We start from the raw sequence: 21,742 nt of genomic DNA, 5'->3' as shown, positions 1-21,742 counted from the left end.
CAGAACATATTAAATTCCATAACCTTTTTTTCTTCCAGGTGAATAAATAAAGTAGAAAAAAAGTACCCAAATTAAAATCTTATCCCTGAGAAACTACTTAGGGAAAAATTGGACGACCCCTCTTTAAAATTCAGGGCGAATAAATGGATTTGAATTTAAAGTCAGTATTCCAATAATGAAAACAGCTTTCATTTGTTTGCAAATGTCCAAAACCAACATTTTAGTCATGAAAGAACATAACAAAGTGATCAGATATTGAAAGTGCGACACCTCCGGTGCCCGGGGTTGTCCCCTGTCTCTTGGGGGTGGGGGGTCGGCTTGTGCCGGGGGGGGGGCTGGGCTGACCTGGACCTGCCGCTGCGGCGGCGGGCGGGTACGTGCTCTGGTGCCTGGTTGCGACCCTGGGACTTGTTGAGTGGGGGGTGTTTGATAGTGTGGATGGGATGTGAGTGTGTATGGAGGGATGTGTGTAGGGGGTGTGCGTTGAGGACTGGTGGCGGTACATAGGTATGTGGATGTGTGTGGGTGGGGAAGTGTGATGATGCGTGTGTGGGGGGGGTGTCGTGGTGTCTGTGGGGGGGGTAGTGCCGTGTGTGTAGGGGAGTGGGGTGATGCGTGTATGTGGGGAGTGGCGGTGGTGCATGTATACGGGTGTGTGTATGGGGGGGGAGGAGGGGGGAGGGGGGGCGTGCTGTCTGTGTGTGTGTGGGGGGGGGCAGGGGTGTATGTATGGGGGAGTGGGTGGTGCATGTGTGTGGTAGGTTGGTGGATAAGTGTAGATATGATGGATGGGAGTGGGGGAGATTTGGATGTGACGTGGGGGTCAGGAGGATGGTTTTAAGGGTGGGCTGAACGGGTGGCTGGGTGGACCTGAATGTGTCCGGAAGTGTGTGTGTGTGTGTGTGGCTGTAGGTTTGTGCTGAGACAGTGTGAGGTGCCGATGTGTGGACAAGGTGGGGACTTCATGTCCCCAGGTGGGGGTGTCCTCTGTGAGTGAGGGGGCGGTGGACAATAGGTCTGGGATTCCCCTTCTGCCGCCCCGCCTCCTCTTTGTCCTCGTGCCCCCCTTCTGCATGTGGTGAGTTGGTCCCCTCTTGGGTCGGTGATGACTCTCTGGTTAGAGTCGCCGAAGGCTCTGGTTACGGGGATGGCTGTCCCCGGCTTGTCCTGGTCCTTGGGGGGCCCTGGGAGTAGGGGGCATGCCCAGTGCTGCGGGCGGCTCACCTTCTGGAGGAAAGCTCACTTTCCTCCAGACTTAAATCCCTCAACCCCTCTTCCTCCCCGCTCCCCATCACACACAGGCAGGGTATTGGGAGGTGTGCACGTGGCGCTGGGTGGTGAGAAAGGCCATCAAGGTGGTCTTGATCGCTGCACCCAGCCTCGGCTCACCTCCCAGTTTTAATTACACTTAGACACCAAACACCAAAACACTGACGACTCACATGATTAGGGGGAAGAGCATGCGGTGTATGGTGGGCGGGGCTGCTTAGGTGGTCCCTCTCCCAGCACCGCGTGGCAATTCCCTCAGTTTTAATTGCAACTAATACATACTTCACAATCAGTCATAAGCGGGGGGGAGGCAGGGACGATAGGGTCTTCTCATGCCCCTGCTCTCGGGGCTTTACTGGGGGGGGGTACGGGTGGGGGAAGAGTGCCGTCCATTAGGCCTAAGTCTGGGCTGGCCTGGCTGTAGGAGGGTTGTCGCCGGCCCTGGGGGGGTGCTGGGTCGGCTGCATCTGTGGGGTGGTGGGGGGGGCGCTGGGAGTGGTGGGCGGTAATTATGGGGGCCCTGATCGGGGCCATCCTGTCCTCTGCCCCCTCTGAGGTATCTCACATGGGACATGATGGAGGGGTAAGGTGAGGATGTGTGGGAGTGGGTGTATGGGGTTACAGATGGATGGTGGGATGGCTGGGGGGGGGATTAGGGTTAGGGATATAGGTGGGTAGGGGATAGGGATGTGTGAGGATGAGTAGATGTGTGTGTGGAGGGGTATGTTGGCGCGTGGGTTGTATTGGGGTGTGCCTGTGTTGGAGGAGTGAGGGTATGTGTGTGTGTGTGTGTGTGTGTGTAGGGGGGGGTGTATATGCGGAATGGGATGTGTGAGTGAGGGTGAAGTTTGGAGGGGGGCTATGGGTGGTGGAGGGGTGTTTGGTGGGGCATGTGTGGTTGGGTAGAAGTAGAGGGATGGGGTGGCGGGGTGTGAGCGTGTGTGTGTGTGGGGGGGGGGGGGTGAGCGTGTGTGGGGGCGGGGGCGATTGGGGTTCGTGTGACTTGGTATGGGTGAGTGAGTAGAGGTGGGGTGGGGTTGTATATGTTATGGATGATGTGCATGGATTGCAGAGGGTTGTGTGGATGGGGGTTGAGAGGGGAGTGCGTGTTTGGGGGGGGGGGGGGGGGTATGCATGTATATGTGTGAGGGGAGTGCGTGTTGGGGGGGGGGGCGGGGTATGCATGTATATGTGTGTGTGGTTTGGTGGTGGGGGGGTGGTGTCCTGTACCCGGGGGCGCAGCTGGTGCGCTGGGGTGCGACCTGGCTGCCGCTGGGTGGCGGTCTGGGGATCCTGGTCCTCCGTCGGTGTGGGCTGTGCCCTCTGCCTGCGGGGGCGGGGGGCTGCTCACGGGCTCTTGGGGCCCTGGGGCCTGCGCTCTGTCTGCCCTAGGTGGCCGGTGCCCGGCGGGATCGGCCCTTGCCGGCCTGGGCCTGCTGGGGCCTGTTCCCCCTGACTGCGGGGGACTCTGGTTGGGCACCTCCTTCGCCACCTCCTGGGCAGATGCATGGCTGGCTCTGGAGTGGGGGGGTTGGGATCTGTACCTGGGGGTGACTGTCGGTTACCCGGGTCTCTGGGTTCTCCTGGCCTTCCTCTAGCTGTAGGCGGGCGGGGTCACATTGGCATGATCACTCTTCTCTAAACACGTTCCACTCTGAATGTTCTGCATGAATGTTCTGCATGTGTCACAGTCACTGAGTCATCCAGCAAGTTTATTCACTAACAGCAGGTACCTCTCTTTCTGTCTTTTTGACTTAACTTGCTAGTTTCTGGTCTTCATGATTGTCAACGGTTTTGTTCTCCACGAATCTAGAGTTGGCTTGTGTGGGTGTATATATTTATGTGTGGGTGGGTATGTGTGTGTACTTATGTGTATGTGTATGTGTATGTATGTATGTGTATGGATATGTATATATGTATGCATATGTGTGAGTGTATGTGTATGTATGTGAGTATGTATATGTGTATATATGTATATATATATATATATATATATATATATATATATGTGTGTGTATGTATGTGTATATGTATGTATGTATATCTATCTTTATGTATGCATGTATGTGTACATGTGTGTGTATGCATGTGTATGTATGTGTATATGTATGTATGTATGTATATATGTATATATATAATGTATGTGCGAGTGTATATGCATATATATGTAGGTGGGTATGTATGTGCATATACATGTATGCATTGATCTCTTTCTTTTGTTTTTTTTTTTTTTTTGTTTTTTTTTATGTTCTCTTTTCTGTTCTCTTTCTGCCCCTTTCCTGTCCTTTCCGGTCGGGTCCAGTAGCATAAACTCTGTAATACAAGCTATTATCCAAAACAAATTGAAAAATAAAATAAGAATCAAGAAATACAAGGGGATCATTACATCTACAAAAGTTCCCCTTGGCAAAATAAATTTGCTCAGCAGAACACAGCATCCAGAACATCAGTCTGCTTGCTTAAATGCTGGACAAGACAAAAAAAAAAAAAAAAAAAAAAAAAAAAAAAAAAAAAAAAAAAAAAAAAAAAAAAAAAAAAAGAAAGTGCGACACCTCGCTTCATGCAAGCTTATCTTCAAAATTCCTGGCAGCCTGTCAGACCTGTCTCACAGATAGAACCGTGTTTACCTCTGAGTGGCACTTCCTCTTCTTTTAGCAACCAGGAGCGAGGGAGAACAGTTGTTGGAGCTTTGGGAGAGGAAAGTTGTCCCTTTCTTGGCTGATATGAGACTCTAGCTTCTCAACAATTATTTTTTCTTGTTTTACATTTTATGTTGAGCCAGTGTTACGTCCCTATACCATTATATGCTAATCTGACTGCATGATCCCCACTTGACCATTGGTTGGCTGCCATGAATCCATCCTGCAACTGGCTGCACCGCTGTGATTGGGTGGCTGTTTCATCCCCCTATCTAGGAGTGGCTGAGTCTTCATCCTTCCCAGCTGGACCCAGCTCGTCAGCCCTATTTAAGGAGCAGGCTGGCAGACAATCAGGGCAGCTGAGTGTTGATTGCTCAGTTTGCCTTACTTTGCCTTGGTTGTCAGCCTGGAAAGTGTTTATGTGGCTTTCTACAGATTAGAACTTTGTATCTTTTTGTTTGTGAGCCCTGTAGGGGTGTAGAACTGTCACAGTTCTAGATGTGGTTCTTGCTTTGAATAATTTTGACACTCTTGTTTGAGTAATATTGCTCTGATACCTTCATTCTATTTTGTCATGGGCAACTTAAATAAACACTTGGTGTGGTTTGTAACAGCCAGATGTTATTAGTTTGTTAAAAACCTGGACTATAGAGAGGTCAGTCATGAAAGTATTAATACAGGGAAGTCCTGAAGGTCTAAAAATCCTTGGTATCTGTTCTGATTTGTCCTCTTGTACACAGATGTCTTCAGATTAAGTATATTTGTGATGGTACAGCACAACACAAAACTGTGGATGCTCATTTGATTTCAACAAAAGTAATTCTATCAAATGTTTATCAATTGAAGTCAAAATGATCCATGGGTATATAGGTGATATTTATATATAGAATTAGTTTATAGGATTAAGTTTTCATAAATCCACAATCTAAAGAAGCAATTCATGTGAAATTAGTGTAATATTTTTCATAAATTAGATTTACTTGTCAGTGTTCCTGCTGATTTTGAGTCACTTTACATGTCTTTAGGCTTGCTTATATGCATGTGTGCTGTTCCCACGTGTTTTTATCACGTGTTTGCATGTTGTAATTCTCTTTAACATGAGTTAGTCTGACTTTTTCTCATGAAATCCACATTGGGCTTTGGCCTCAACACTGTCTGACTGCTGAAGTTTGCTGATTCGTGGTTGCAACAGTGTGTTCTTGCATGAATTGTGTTTGTGAGGGTGTCAGTCAGGATTCATCTCCCTTCTGAGGACAAACAGCAAATCTCCATGAAGCCTGTAATTAAACGGTAATATTATTTGGTTTAAGATTTAGATTTAGGCAAGTTGTTGTCATGGTTAGGTCAGTGTAAGTTTAATATCCTTTGAAGCGGTGAAACTGTAAGTGTGTGTCTGTGCGTGTATAAATGAGCCCGAGCTTCCATGCAAGCCCAGTGGCTCAGAGCCACTTAAAGGATTCTCAGGTGGATTGGTATCCATCATGTGACAGACCACCCATCCTCAAACACACAGAAACACTCACATGTTCTTGTGCATGAAGAAGCATGAAGTGAGAGACCAGAAAAAACCAGCTGCACATGTCCACCCACACTTGCAAAAAGACGATATTGGTTCATGTGTTGGTTATAGTGAAGAAAAATCTGAACAGTCATATTTAATGGGAGTGTATTTTATTTTATATTTTGCAAGCTGGATGTGAAAGTGACAGTAAAAGCTTCTGCTGGAGGAAAAGTGCTGCTGATGCAAGATCCCCTCAGCTTCCTACAGTGTTCTGTTGTAAATACTTGCAGAGTGGATTTCTGACCTGATCCAAGATCTGTTATAGTAACGTGATCAGATAATGTCTATAATGAAGAGCTTGTCAAAGCATTAACAGCTCCAAGAAAGAACATCTGTGATAGCAGGGCAGCAGAGTCAGCATCAGAGACTGAAAGTGACTGGTTGAGGCGAGTGCAACTGCTGTGGGAGCCAACTGGAGCATTACTGAAGAGCACAAAATGCAATGTGCCATTGAAAGCAGGAGTGTATGAGAACAGTTATGACCAATATTAAAGAACGTATAAATGCTTTCATTCATTTTCGTGATGGCTTAGTGCAGTTAAAGGTTGCAGGGAAGTTGGATCATAGCAATCATTGGGTGAGAGGCAGGGTACACCCTGAACAGGTCGCCAGTCCATCCCAAGGACTGAATAAATACATTAAAATTTAAGTTTAAAAATCTTTCTTTTGTTTTTACTGCACAGAGTACAAACTCAGAATGAGTTATGTTTAGTTTTTTTTATTCATTTTATTTTGGTGAAAATCTTTTTTTATTTTTGGATTTGCAACACATTTCAATCAGAACCGCAAGTAGGCCGATCCAGAGCCCACACCCTCGTCTTCCTTTTGTGATGTGCACTGCTTGTGTTTTGGATTGTGTCATTAAAAATGCGTGAACTTCCCTGGAAAAGGTTTTGTCTTGAAGGCCGAATGTGTCTCACAGTCTTTAAAGGCCAGTGTATTCAGCATTTAAGATTCAGAGAATCAAACATCTTTATTTATCCTAGTAAGGGATAAAGAAGGCTGTTTGAAATTCTAAATCTTTAAACTTGTTTACAAGTTTTGGTTTATTGCCCTGCTTCAACACAACTGACTCAGGCCATTTACAGGCTTTAGCAGAACTTGCCAACAAGCTGTTGGGGAGATACATTTAATTTATTTTAAGGAAACCTTTAAAATCTGCAGGACAATGGCTCTCGAAGACCAGACTTGGTCATCTCTGCACTAAAATCACAATTTTTCTGCATTAAAATAGGGGCAAATATGCTTCACCAAGATCACTGAAACAACCCCACCTTCACAGAACCTGACTTAGGGGTTGCAGACAGGTCTTTTTTGTCTTTGCTTTATAAAAGTTATGCAAAATCCTTTTCAGTCATCTGGGAAAACTATTTAACATTTACATGGTATTACTCACATATTGATTTGGAGATTTCCTGCATATCTTTGCTCCTTACTGCAATTTTCCTGTTTTCATTTGGAGTATACAAACACTTCCTGATCCCACTTAGATTTAATGCAAAGAACCATTTTTAAAAAAATATGAGCATGATAATGTATTTGTCAACAACTACAACTAGTCCACAAATCTGGAAAGTCATATCAAAACTCAGTTCTGTTGTCAGAGACATGTCTTTATAGAGGACACAGAGTCTGATGTTGTCATGCTTAGAATTGTCATGTGTGTCATTTTAAGTCACGAACAGACAAAAAAAGGCCTAATTAGTTTAGCGGACCTTTAAATTAAGCATCTAAACAGCTTGTTTTAAAATCTCCATTTGTATGATGTCATAAACTATTAGGTTCCTCCCTCTGTTGGTCTTCAACACTGACCTTGTCTGTGTGGGGTTTGCTCGCCCTGCCCATCTTCAGCCCAACAGGAAGCAGTAGGAGCTGCAGCCAGCCAGGTGGAAGAGGCTTCTCTACATAAACTCCCAGACTTAGAGGAAAAAGGAGCTGCTTGGAACAAAGCGTCGCCTGAGCAATGGAATTTCGGGTAGGAACAGAACTAGTTCGGAAATTTCCTGTACCAGAGAACTGTTTGAACATGGGTATAAAGTGCATTCAGTTCCTCTTTGAAAGATACATTTCACTCCAGTTCCTCCTTGCCTGCTTTGGCTCTCAGTTCACTATGAAATCTGATGCAAAACCTTGAATAATTTGAAAGCTCTCCAAGGAGAGTCCCCTTTCTGTTTCATAGGCAGCTTAGATCACCACGCTTACATGTCCCGTAGTCACAGTCTCCACCCTCCATATCTGTTTTGATGAAGGTCCAAGATCTGTGGATGTTTAAATAAGAGAGGTTTACTTATTATCCAAATTTTTGTTACCAAAACGCATATTTTATTATTTTTTTTAATACAACAAATGCAGATGTTTTACCACCAGATTAATCAAAGAACTCTATCTGGCTGTCCAATGAGCACTGAACTATGATATAGACTTGTATTGTCATGGCCACCAGTCTAAAACATATTTTAAGAAAATTATCTGTGAAGTGGAATGGAAAGAACTGTACATCTTTCATCTGTTATATTACTGTCCTTATATAATACATCACTCCTCATGAGCTTAGAATAACGTGGAACAGACTGGACTGGTTTGCAAAAGTAATCATCGTGGTTCTCTAATTTTCTTGCAATACAAATAAAAAGAAAAAAAAAACCAACAAATCAATAGAGAGAGCGATAATATATATATATATATATATATATATATATATATATATATATATTATATATACTAATATATATAATATTAGTAGCCAATACAATACAATAATCTGCAACATGGGGTGCCTGTTTACTCAGTTGAGCCACCTTGCCCATCAGGAAAAATTCTTTTGAATACTACATTGCTCCGCATTTTAAAGCTGAATTTGAAACTAACACGGTCCAAGCATTCAAGTTACAAAGAGCTTTTTTAGAACATGTTTGGCACTTGGTCTTGTGCAGAACAACATCTTAGCATTTTGAAACAATTTTACTGCAAAAATTCAAGAAAGTCGTCACCTCCCTTTTTTTTCAAAACGTCCTTGCAGCACAGTTGAGAACTCTTTAATCCCTCCAACATTGCTTTCCATAACATCTTTCCTCGTCTGTCTATTCATAAATACTCTTGTAGCAAAGCAGTGAACTCAAGGTCTACTGCTTTGCAAAGTCAAACAGATAAAAATTATATTTCATTTCTCTGACTTTCTGGACTAAGTGGTACAGAAAATAATTGAATGTTTGACTTCCATACCAATACTTGTTACTGTTACCTGATAACCTCACATTTGCAGCAGGAAATCAAGGAAATGCAACATTAATGGAAGCCCAATTGGTTCTAATGTCAGACCTGTGATGCATCACCTAACATGACATCAGCTACTGCCTCTAAATCTTCATCACAGACACGTGAGTCATTGGGTGCATTCCCTGTCACAGCTAACGAGATTCTTTTCATTAAGTCCGCTAATCTCTGTAGAAGAGTTGGGGGTGGTGAAGTGTGTAGTCCTGATGAAGGAATGAGTGAAGCAGAAGCTAAAAGCTGAACAAACTGTCATTTTCTCCTGTGAGAACCAGGACACACACATGATATATCCCCAGGAGTCTTCTTATGCTTTTTTCCTTTTTCTTGTTTTCTCCTGTTTGGTTTAAATCGTTGGGGATTGTCTGCAGGTGGTTGTGGTGAAGGCCATCTGGCTGGGTGCTTTATCAGGATTTCATGCTGTTAAAGGTTCTCCAACTGTGATCGCATGGGTAAGAAATCTGTGGACTAGAAGAAAAGAGATAAATTATTGCTGTCTGTGTGTGTGTGTGTGTGTGTGTGTGTGTGTGTGTGTGTGTGTGTGTGTGTGTGAATGAACAAATAGCTTTAAACATAAGCAGTATGTATAGTGTAACATTGTGTGGGCTCCAGCTTTGTTTTTTGTAGCCTGCTCAACATCTTCAGGAAATAAGCACTTCATTTCAGTATGTAGGTGGTATGTGAGGCTAAGTCTGTGTGTCTAAGCCTTGTCTGACTGTCGTCCTTGTCCTTGACAGGTCTCAACCTGAATTATTGCTGTGAGACGTGAGCCAGAGTTACACAACATGTGTGAAGGAGAAAGCAAACATATTTTCACCTGTCAGCTGTTGAGAAAATAGGGGTGTGGTCCTTCCCTCTCATCCTGAGAGCTGTAGATCATCATGGAGGCTGTGGTGAGAGCGAAAAAGTCCCTGAAGACACCCATTAGGAAACTAACAAGCTGTGTGTCAGGGGTGAAGGAGAGGAAGTTGTGTGCCAAACACAGGAGGAAGAGGAGCAGAAGTGGGGGAAGCCATGTTAGAAGGAACATGTTGGGGAAGACCCCTCCCCTCAGAGCGGCACATCCTAAAGACCAAACGGGCATTCGCTCGTATCAGGCAGACCTGGAAAAGAAGAGGCAAGTAGATTCTGTGCATCGTGTAGAGACAAAGATGTAGAAGTAGAAATGTGTTGTTTTTTTTTGTATGCATAGAAAAAATATCATTAATAAAATGTGTTGAATATTATTTTTCATAATGAATAACAGTTTAATGAGCAAAGTGAAACTTCTATAAAACAACTATTTACCTATTATTATTATTATGTTTAATTTTTTTTGTAAAATAAGGAAAAGGTGTTGAGAGATATTGTAGTTTCACATGAATGAATACTTCCATCTTCATTCTGGCCAACAGAGCAACACATTTAAAGCACACCACATGTATAAAATGTTCATAAATGCATAAAAAATTATATAAAGTTTACATGAAATCTAATACAAAATTAGAAAACTCTAATTAATATTTGAAAATAAGATAAATATGTCATGTTATTCACTCGGTGATCAGTTTATACAGTTTTGAGAATTTTTAGGCTGACTGTGTACAGGGAGCAGTTTTTCAGAGTTCAGTTAAGTTTCTGAACGCAAACAGCAGGTAAAAAGCCTGACTGGCAACCATATCCATCTAAAGCCAGTCAAATCAGCAAAAGAGATAGAGTTCAGTCCTTTTCAAAGTGCTGAAAGTACAACCTCAACAGAAGTCATGAGGAAGGATTTCAACACTGCTATTCAGTTATTTTATTAACACCTCTTCTGTGCTGCGATGTGGACGGTTGTTGTAACACAATTCTGTCTGCTTGTGTGCTGTGTTTACAGAAAGCTGCGGGAAGCGATGAACACTCAGAAGAATGCAGAGAGAGCAGCTATGAGATCTCACTTCAGGAGAAAATATCAGCTGTCAGAGGTTTGTCACAACAGATCATAATAACTCACACTGCCACTGCAGTTTCAGTGGTTTTAGAGACATCATTGTATTGCATGATCCTACGTTACACAAAAATCTACACAAAACACGCTGTAAAAGTGGCCATTTTTGAATTACATATTTCTGTTTTTGCTGTTTTGAATATTTTCTCTTACCCAACTTTACAAAATTGTTATTATAGATATATGTGTGTGTGTGTTTGTGTGTATAACTCATAATCCATTACTGATTTTAATTGAAAATGTTTAAAAATGCTTTTCTGATGATATTCTTACAAAGCGGTAATATAGTGTCAAAACTAGCAGATTTTCCCTGCACACTTTCAGATTCCTCTAGTTAGTAAACCTTCATTTCTACTAATTTCTACATGTTGTCTCTGCTGTTGACGATGTAAACACAAATGCAGACTTAGTTTTGACATTTTAATTTTTGTATCCCTTTGCCCTTCGCTTTGTTTATTATGATTCAGTGTCCTGAGGACACAAACCACCTGAGGTCTGTTGGAGGCAAAGTGTCACTCCCCCACGAGCTGTCGAAGATGATTCATCCTGAAACCAAAACCAAGGACGACGGCTTCAACCTGCTGAACGCCTTTCGAGGCCTCAGTTTCAGCACGGCAACACTCACTGGGACAAAAATCAACAGGACACCCACTCCTACACCAGCAAATAGAGACTCTTGTCGAGTCATGTGATCAGTACAATGTGGAATTGGTAAATCAGCACGATTGCTGCTTAACTAATCAGAATCACTTAACTAATCACTTAACAGATCAGTCTAATCATACAGCTGGTTTATCACAATGCACATTTTCAACATTCCTTTTGTTTTACTTCAAGGTCAAGTGCTTTTAAATTTGCAGCTAAAACAACATGCCAGGAAGGAAAAGCAGAGATGAAGTAGAGCGAATGGCAAGGCAAATCTAAAAAAGTGATGAGTTTGGCCATCAAGTTGAAAGCAGGAGTCTTTAGCAGAGATCTCAATATACTTAAAGTTTGCATGTAAGATTCAGGGTTGTAAATACAAAACTATCACCTCTATGTTTTACTCTTCATCTTGGAATATCAAAGCACAGCTGTAGCACAATGAGATGGCCACTCAAAACTCAATCAACACATAGTGCACTGCAGAATCTGGTAAAGAGGTATGAAAGAAATACTTTTCCAAGCCTATCAGTTGATTCTAAGACTTTTTATTCATCATATTTTCTTTAAATGTTGTTTAATAGATAAAAAAAATCATAGTTTAAGTTAATATCTTGTGTTAAAACCATTTAAATAGTACTGAATCGGCTTATGATGCAACATTAATTTTGAGCTTCCTGCAACTTGGTAACTTCAATAGAGAGTGTAGTTGTAAAAATGTCTTTTATACTATTTATCTTACGTTGCTGATGAATGGCAAGTACCGGGGACTTTGCATTAGGCATTAATAGCAAGGTTAAGTTTCTCAGTATCTCGGGCTAAAATATCACCACATGAAAAATAAAACATGTCATATAATTTTTGTTTGAATCATACTTTATCTTGAATTTGACCTTTTTTTTCCAACACTGAAAATAAGCTTCTATATGATTGTGTAATCTACTATTGCTAAATAACAACAAAGGCATCATGCATAATGTCATTTGATTGAAGTAACTGTTTTTCTATAGATCCAACTGTGATCTAAACACAAGTAAGGAACCTCAGGACCACCTGTCATGTTTTAACATTAACACCAGTGATGAAGAAGTAAATCATGCTAATCTTGTATTATTGTGTCAACACTATCTTGCTATTCCTCTAAGAAATATTCATTGACTTATTTATATCACATCTTTTGGGTGTAACTGAGCCAAACCTGGCTGTCCAAACATGTGCCAGTAATGTGGATGCGTCAAGCTTCTCACACTGACCGTTTATCACAAGCCACATGTTGTGTGTAAATAGTCTTCAGCTGGTCGGTTGAAAGATTTTGTACATGAAGCAGAAACCATAAATCATTTGTTTACAGTGTTCATCAGCTCTGTGTGAAACTTGTAATAAAAATGTTATTTTGTTCAGTTGGACTCGCTCTGTTTCACCTCTAACTCATGTAAGTTTGATGGATCAGCTCGACATTCTGGCTCTGTTGTCTTTCTCTTGAACTCCGACACTCAGATTTATAAATAATCCCCTCCTATCAGTTCATCAGACTGATAACACACAGCCAAGGCTCTACATGAGGCTGGAGTTGGAGGAGTCCCGTACAATCAACAGCTTAAGGTGCTGAGCTGGATGAAACTGACCCACACATCTCGTTTGGACCATGAGGAGCATGTCCACAGGAGTGGCTGTGTGTGTCAGAGCACAGGGCCCTTCTGGGTCCAGATATTTTGCAGTCACGTCCCATAGGGGTCTTTGCATGACAACTGCAGCGGGGACTGTGGTGGATGGCAAATTAGAGGGAGGTAAAAGAGTGAAGGAGGTTAGAAAGAGGGGTGTGGATGGACATGTGCGCAGTTTTGAGGAGATCCCTCACACGGGGAGAAATGGTTGGATCAATCTGGTCAAGTTCTGGAGAGAAAATCGTTTCCAGACCCTCCACAAGCACATGGAGAGGACCTTCAACGCCCTCGGTCCCATCTACAGGTAGAGACGGGTGTGCAGTAAATACTGTTTACAATACCTTTATGTAGAAGTACATTTGTTCTCACACCAGCCTTTCTGTGTGTAAAGGGAAACAGTGGGAACTCTAAGCAGCGTGAACATCTTGCTGCCATCTGACATCAGTGAACTTTTTAAGTCGGAGGGGCTACATCCTCGACGGATGACCCTGCAGCCGTGGGCAACACATCGAGAGATCCGCAAACACAGCAAGGGAGTCTTCCTCAAGTCAGTGCCACCTTTGTGTTTCAGTAACTAGTAGATTTACATTTAGTGAGCAGTTCTATAGAGAAAGCTTGTAAAAATGTATCTGTTAAATTTTAGGGACAAGAAAAATTTAAGGTAATCTCATGAGTGTTGGAAACAAGCTTATCTAAAGTCATGCTTTTTTATTTGTAGAAAAATAAGTCCGTTTTTAGGGGAAGTGCAGGCTGCTGCAGACCTCTCCTATTATAACATGTTTACTAGAAACTTTTACCTTTGTTTTTCTTTTTATTGCAGAAAAGATGCCAAAATGGGAATATAACTAACAACTTATTGTTGCTTCACTGAACTGTGAAACTCACAGCAAGCATTCAAAATTGATCAATATTAAGGCATGAAAAACTAAACAATCCTACAATTCAGCTCATAAAGGTCAAATAAAAAAAACTTCACAGGATTTTTCAATGTAAATGCAAACTCTGATTCCATGGGATTTTTGCTAGTTGACCTAAAAACGATGAGCACGCTGGCTCTTTTTAATAAAACAATATTAGACGTTTGAGGTGAAAAAAGCAGAAATATGTGAGCACACCATGGTGCTTTCTCAGATTACTCAAGTTTGTATGCATGATGTGATTTTCTGAATGATTTCAAGTACTTGTTTTCTGTAGGATGTTATTTGTCACATTTTGGAAAAAGATTTGGGTCCATTCTTTCCTCTGTTCCTTCAGGTTATTGAGACTTGTGGGTATTAGCTGATATGTAGATTACAGCTGGCTCACCTCAACCCCTCGACTCTTTTCTCCTGAGTCATTTTGTTGTAGATTTGCTGCTGTGGTTGGATTCATTATCCTGTTGCATGACCAGGTTTTAGCTGATTTTTATCTGTTAGGAGGAGGGAGCCTCACATTTAGAGTTTGAGGAGTTGATGTTTGATTCAGTTACTGTCATTTTCTCTGGCTTATGAGTCCGAAGAGTTTGTGCTGAAACGCTGTGTTTTGTTTTCTCCAAATGTGGCAGTAAGTATTATGACCAGTAAGTACTATGACCAAGCTCCTCCACTTCTTTTACATTTGTCTGAGGAACATTATTTCAGACGTGTTGTTGCTTGCTCATTTGCAGCTTTTGCAAACCTTCATATTCTTTTCTGCCAGCCACAAACAAGCCTTTCTTTTCTGAGAGGGATATTTGCAGTCTCTCTGAGCACAGCACACGGTCTGACCTTTAAACACGCTGGGATGTTCACTCCTGGGAAAACTGGCAACTATCTTTAATGATTTCCAATTATGAAATGTAGTTTTCCATTTTTTAATATTAGAGTTTAATTGTTAAAAAAAAAAAAGAAAAAGGTCTCAGGCCCATTCTTAGATGAATAAACAGAAAAATCCTCTTTTCTGACATAATTCCTCATGTCTGTCCCCTGAACGCTCTAGACCAGCTAACTGATCAAACTTCTGCATTTTAAAATGGGATCAAATTTACTAATCAGATAATCAAGTGCCTTTGATGAGCAGAGCCTGATGGACATACCTTTTTTATTTCTCTGGAAGCTACAAGGGTGCTGTAACTTTCCATACACCACTTCAACATACTGGCTTAGTTTTTGTTGAATAAATGATATTGTTAAACATGTAATGTGTAGTTGTTCATCTCTGGTCATATTTATAGGACATCTTAAAAACTAGATGATTCCTTGAGCATAAAAGAAAGGTGGTTTACTTTGTTTCTCACATGACTGTCGGTTGTAATCCACTATAATAGTTCATGTCACAAAGAACCAAGAGAAAAGGGTGTATTTTAATGCTACACTGCTAATCTTTGCTCTGCAGGAATGGTGAAGAGTGGAGAGCTGACCGTTTGCAGCTCAACAAAGAGGTGATGATGAGTGAGGCTGTAAAGCGCTTTCTCCCCCTCCTTGATGAGGTGGCGAAGGACTTCTGTCGAATGCTGCAGGCCAGAGTGGAGAAGGAGGGAAGGGGAGAGGAGGGCAGGCATGGTCTCACCATCGATCCCAGTCCTGACCTTTTCCGCTTTGCACTGGAAGGTTGGAGGTCATCCTCATCACTATGTTTATTATGCTTTTTATGTGCTGAAGCACAAAGATTTTACTTCCACTGAAAACTGAGGGTGGGGATAGTTTGACCTGACCCCATCGCCCCATTTATCACCCATTTCATTAGGGTTTAAGTCACTTAAATCAATAATTTAAGTCCTAAATAATGACGTAGGCTAACGTAGGCTGAGGCAACTTCTGACGTCAGAAGAGTTTTATGATCTGCATGAGCATCCCCTCACTTGTATATCTCATCTTCGTACATCTTCAAGTAAAATCTACCTACTTTATAAAAGAACCAAACTTCATTCTAGCTTGAGGTATGTCTGCCTTTAACATATTTAATATGTATGAGGTCAAAGCGATCATGCTTCTCTAAAATTAGAAAAGATCGAAGCTGCAGCATTTCTTTCGTAGGTCTGCTCCTTTCATGTGTCGATCTGCATCATTCCACATTCACAAGTGTGAATCCTTGCGTGACTCAGCACACTATGCAGCTCTGTGTGTACGTGAGCGTGAAGCTGATGGCTTTGAGCCAGAATGCTCTGATCTTAATGGACCACAGCACACGAATCCGGGTGCTAATCCAGAGTAGGAATTGGACCACATGAAACTCCATCTTACTGGCTGATGAGTGGTTAATGTAACTCAAGCACGTCTGCCAGTCGATGAATATGTGAGGGAGGAGGTTGCTGTTCTCTGGGAAAATCATACGCACACAGAAAACAAAAATGGATCTCTGTGTAGAGATGGATTAAAAACATATTACCCTACTGCCCTGGATGAAAATGTTTGGATGATATTGATAAATTAATTTCCTATATGTCAACCAGAGGTATTGAAATCTTGAATTTACAATTTGAAAATAAGAGTGAAAATGCCTCATAATCCACTCAGATGCAGTCAAAACTGATCCCATTATTCTCTGAAGGGTTTATTTGCTTTAGTTTGTTGTCTCAGATAAAACACCCTCACCCATTCAAACCTCCCACTCTCGGTCCCTTCCTCCCCCTCTGCAGCCAGTTGTCATGTGCTGTATGGTGAGCGTATTGGCCTCTTCTCCTCGTCGCCCTCTCTGGAGTCTCAGAAGTTCATCTGGGCTGTAGAGCGAATGTTAACAACCACCCCTCCTCTTCTCTACCTTCCACCTCGCCTGTTACTCCGCATCGGCGCACCCCTGTGGACCCAGCATGCCACCGCATGGGACCACATCTTTAGTCATGGTGGGACAAATTGTTGATTGGAGACCTGGTTAATCTAAGTCTCTTTTGGGAAGTTGAACATTTTTCTTGTCTAAGTAATCCTACTTTGTGCTTCTTCTAGCTGAAGCGAGAATCCAGAAGTCATCCCAACGCCTATCATCCTCCCAGGGTCAAAGGCCTGTGGCTGGGCCAGCTGGAGGCAAATACACAGGAGTTCTGGGCCAACTCATGGAAAAAGGGAAGCTGTCTCTGGACCTTATAAAAGCCAACATCACTGAGTTGATGGCTGGAGGAGTTGACACGGTGTGTGTGTGTGTGTGTGTGTGTGTGTGTGTGTGTGTGTGTGTGTGTGTGTGTGTGTGTGTGTGTGTGAGTGAGTGTGTGTGTGTATGAGGGATTATCTCCCTTGCCTAGTCTGTGTTGCCTCTCATCGTGTTCTCTCTGCAGACAGCTGTACCCCTTCAGTTTGCTCTGTTTGAGCTGGGACGCAACCCTGAGGTGCAGAACAGGGTTCGGCAGCAGGTGAGGACATCGTGTGCACAGGCAGGTGGTGACCCTCAGAAGGCCTTACAGGGAGCACCGCTGCTAAAAGGCACAATCAAAGAGGTTCTCAGGTATGGATATTTTTAACACTTTACCTGTGGGAGGTCTTTCAGTCCTACTTGTGTACCTTGTATTTGCATCCACCTACAAACAAATTTAGTTCTTGTATCTCTATAAAGTGAAACTAATGTCTCTCTATGAGAAAAGTGTGTATATATGCTTTTTGTAATCACATTACATTTCAAAACCCTGTCATCTTTGTAGTCTTGATTTTAAGCATAAAAACTAGAGGCAACTTCTTGACTTTAGAAATGGTCGCTTTACCAAACGATCACAATTTTTTTCCCTCTAGTTTTAAATCTTGAGAAAAATAGATTTGTGTGCTGTTGGATAAGAAATAATCAGCTGAAAGCTCAGTATTGTGTGTTCAATTCAGGGGTGCCAAATTCCAGTCCTTGAGGTCTGCCGTCTTGCAGGTTCTAGTTGTTTAGGTTTACAGTGAGTCGTATGGTTTTGGACTATATTAAGTTTTCAAGACTTAATATACATCCCCAATGATGCATTGATACAAACACTTTCCCAGAAACAGCTTTGGCAAATTTGTAATTATTCCTCTGTGGAAAATGTGGAGGAAAAATACCATACCATGTTTGGCACAAATTTTAATACTCAAATAATAAAGTTTAAGTGACAAGAGAAAAAAAAAAGATCAACTAAAAAGCACATAGAGGAAAGTTTTGTGGTTGAAACTTGGAAAATCTCATAACACTGGAAGCATGAGGTTATCTGGATGTAACAATGATTCTAAATCTTCAGTTTCGCACCTCAGTTAACAGAATTGTAGCTAAACATATTTCCACAACTGCTGTCACATAGTTAGCCTTTATAAGCATTTGATGAGTTAACCATTTGCCACATTAAGTAGACTATTATGGACTTGCAGACTTAGTCCTAACCTACCCAAACTGTACTACTCAGCAAAATCATGCTTTCATATGATTTACAGTTAAAAAAAAAGTAAGTTTTGGTATGTAACCTAAAGCAAAAACAGCACATTTGACTTCAAAATGGAGATATCCTGCAGGGATGGAGTAATAATGTTTTGTTTTACCCCATGAAAAAGATCTGCACTCTGAGCTTTAGAACAGCTTCTTGAGAGATTTCCTAAGGAATTTGTTCATCTTGAGTTTGAGTTGGGAATTGAGTGAAAAGTCAGCATCTATAAAACAAGGCTCTAAGTGTGTATTTGTTTCTGTCAGATTATACCCAGTGGGAATTACGGTGCAGCGGTATCCAGTCAGAGATATTGTTCTTCAGAATTACCACATACCTGCAGGGGTGAGTGTCCACACTGTGGATGTCTTTTTGTATGTGTTCTGGTACATGACAGCAACACCTGACTTTTACATATTTTGTCCATCAATACTCCCCTTAGACTATGGTCCAGGCCTGTCTTTACCCAATGGGAAGGAGTGCCCAGGTGTTTGAGGATCCACTGCGCTTTGAACCCAGCCGGTGGAGCAGAGAGGACAGCCCGAGAGGAGAAGGAGCAGGGTTTCGCTCGCTGGCATTCGGGTTTGGGGCAAGGCAGTGTGTTGGGAGGAGGATTGCTGAGAACGAGATGCAACTTTTGCTCATGCATGTGAGTGACAGCAGACATGAAAAAGGAAGAAAGTAAGAAAAAAAGAGGAAGGATGACTGAGAGATTAGAAAGAAGGCTTATGAAACGAGATGAAAAAAAGACCTGATGATCTCCGACTGAGACTGAAAAGACAGAAGCTTTTGCAAGCTTAACTTGTGTCTGCTAAGCAGCACTCAGATTCTGAAGCACCAAAAGCCCTGTGGGTGTTTGTTGTCTAGCAGAGCTGATGAAGCTGGTTTTAACAAGTTTCAACAAAGCTTGGCAGCACCATGACCTATGGAAATATAGCTGAGAAAAATAGGCCACTGCTTACATGTGATAAAGTCCTTCTGTTGACCCCACCTGAGAGCATAGCACCAACCCTGAAAATTACACAAACCAACCACAAGTTGGTTGTTGTGTGCATTCAAATACATAACTTACAGATGTTTTATGTAACGTTGTGCCACTCAGTGGTCCAATCCTGCAATCCTTTATGGTTTTTTATACCTTAGTTTAGTCTTGCTCTTTAGATGACATCTCAAATTTAGGAGGCTTTCTGTCCCTGTTTTTGTGTTTCTTTCAATCATTATTGTTTAGTGTCTCATAATGTCAATTTCCATCTCTATCAACCCATTATCTGTTTGTGTTTAAAAACTTTTATCACATTGGGAAATTTTGTGCTTTTTTTTTTCTACATTTTCCATTTATTTGCAGTTATTCAGTGTCTCTGGGTAAATTTTGTATTTCCTGGGATTTCTCCAGTGTCCCTTAGGCTAATGGGAGTTCATGTACTTCTTTTTTAAGAAATTGTTTTCTGTGTCTGTGGTCTTTTTGTGTCTCTTCATTTAGTTTTTTTTCTTTGTATTATTATTGTGTCTATGTTGTGGATGATTCTGAAATTACGCCAACGAGGGCTGACACCTTGCGGACCCTGAGCTTGTGCCCTGTAGGATAATCAGTGCACAAATAATTGTAAATGACATGAGAGTTCAAGCTTATTGTTGATCAATGTTGTATGTATTTAACACTAAAGGCAAATCAATGTGCAATTTTCTTTTCTTCGAGGTGGGGTATAGGAGAAAAACTTAAATAGAAGCAGAAGAAAATAACATTTTGCTTTGAATTAGAGGAGTAAAGAAATGAGGCAGCATGAAACAAATATTCAACTAAGTTACAAAAGAGAACGTGACTTTTATGCTTCTAAAAGGTGCTCTCCTTTTCTTTTCTCACCCCCCCCCCCCCCCCACCCCTTCCTCCACCTCCCACCCCTCCTTTCTCTGTGTTTAGATTCTACTGAGTTTCCATCTCAGTGTACCTTCTTCAGAGGATCTCAAAACCACCCTTACCCTCATCCTCCAGCCTGAGACTCAACCAAAGATCACCTTCACAAAGCTCTGACACAACAAAGAGAATAGAGCTGTTACTGCTGAGGTGTTGACTCACACAATTTAAGCTCAGTTTAATTTTTCCACGCCTAGTTAGAACAATGAGCATTTTATGCACCTTATACTTTGCATTCAGTTATAATGGAGTAAAATAAATGGCTATTTTCCCTTTGTCTGTTGTCTTCATCGTAACCGAGCTTGCAAAAGCAGCATTACCGCTTCTGTCCATTAGATGGCGCTAAAACGCACACAAACATCTTACTTTACTTGAATCGCACTTGTTCCTGCTCAGTGCTCAACTTTCAGTCTTGACCTGCTCCGTGATCAACAGGTTGGTGATGTTTCCTTTCCTAAAGCTCTCAGCTTTGCTACCTAAACTTTACAGTGCCTTCTTTATAATCCTATAATCCAATATGTCTTTGCTTCTTGTTGTATCCTGCTGTTGTGTAAGAACAGTGTTTACTTAGTGCATGCGTTCCGTCCTATCGCTCCTCCATGTATCGATCACTCTACGTTTACGTTTTACATTTTCCTTTTTTTTTTTGCTTTTTTTTTTTTTTTTGCTTTAAGATTTAATAGTTTTGTTTCTACCCCTAAAAACAGGGGGAAAAGAACTTGATTAAATAATTAAACGGGAGAAAGTCCTATTGTAATTTCACAAAAAAGCGACTTATTTTCTATTTATAGTGTAAATTTAAATGAGATATAATAATAGTGCACTTTGGTCTCTGTGTGTAAATATGACCTTTAATCTGTTCGCTAATTGCCGTGTGGCGTTGCTGTCTCATGCCAGGTGTGTGCTTCACTGAGCAGGGAGCTGGTTTGAGTCTCAGCTCTCAGCTCCGGACCAAAGGTCTGTTTGCACCCTTAGCTAAAGATTTACGCCTTGTGTCAGTCACAGTTTGTGCGTGACTCTGCATGGAAACAGCTCTGCAAAGTGCAGCTCCAAGCTGCTTCCAAAACCTCGCTCAAACTAGTCATCACCTCCATATGCCGCCTGGTTTGTCTCGCGCACACACATTTTACGTCAGACATCATCACACACATTTTTGTACGTCTTATGGAGTTTTCCTTTCAAGAAGCAGCAGGTTGCTGCGAGTTAATTAAAAAAAAAAAAAAAACTGGCCGAAATATTAATGATAAGTAAATTATTTTTTTCTAGCCTAATGAAACAGTCACTGATATTATGAGCCACTGGTGCGCAAAAGACGCGTTTTGGGCTTAAAAAAAGATCAAGTGTTGCTGACCATGTTTAAGTAATGACTTATACATAGTTAGTTATTACTTATCAGTGTCGTAGTAATGAGCCACATTTTATCAGACACATGTATGTGGGCCTACCTAAATAAAAAAAAAAGTTATTATAAGCTATATTTGAAAAGGTGCAATTAGATTTTTACA

General features: G+C 41.7%; 2 protein-coding genes across 2 annotated transcripts; both read left to right on the top strand.

Annotated features, from left to right (window-relative positions):
• Positions 1-9,620: 9,620 nt before the first annotated feature.
• On the top strand, positions 9,621-11,397 carry LOC306756347 (complexin-3-like; the record flags this gene model as incomplete). Its single annotated transcript, XM_079241074.1, has 3 exons — positions 9,621-9,860; positions 10,599-10,682; positions 11,173-11,397. 3 exons carry the CDS (start codon positions 9,621-9,623, stop codon positions 11,395-11,397), a joined length of 549 nt encoding a protein of 182 aa, XP_079097200.1.
• A 1,595-nt stretch (positions 11,398-12,992) lies between these two features.
• cyp11c1 (cytochrome P450, family 11, subfamily C, polypeptide 1) lies at positions 12,993-20,354 on the top strand (the record flags this gene model as incomplete). The annotated part of the gene is made up of 9 exons (XM_079240212.1): positions 12,993-13,315; positions 13,403-13,558; positions 15,364-15,578; positions 16,607-16,810; positions 16,911-17,092; positions 17,237-17,403; positions 18,592-18,670; positions 18,768-18,974; positions 20,244-20,354. The coding sequence occupies 9 exons, from the start codon at positions 12,993-12,995 to the stop codon at positions 20,352-20,354; spliced, it is 1,644 nt and encodes a 547-aa protein (XP_079096338.1).
• Positions 20,355-21,742: the final 1,388 nt, after the last annotated feature.

This window comes from Telmatherina bonti, assembly GCF_933228915.1.
Source record: "Telmatherina bonti genome assembly, chromosome: 5".
Classification (NCBI taxonomy): Eukaryota; Metazoa; Chordata; class Actinopteri; order Atheriniformes; family Telmatherinidae; genus Telmatherina; species Telmatherina bonti.
The sequence above is the reverse complement of the archived record's forward strand: the minus strand, read 5'-3'. Positions and strand labels throughout refer to the sequence as shown.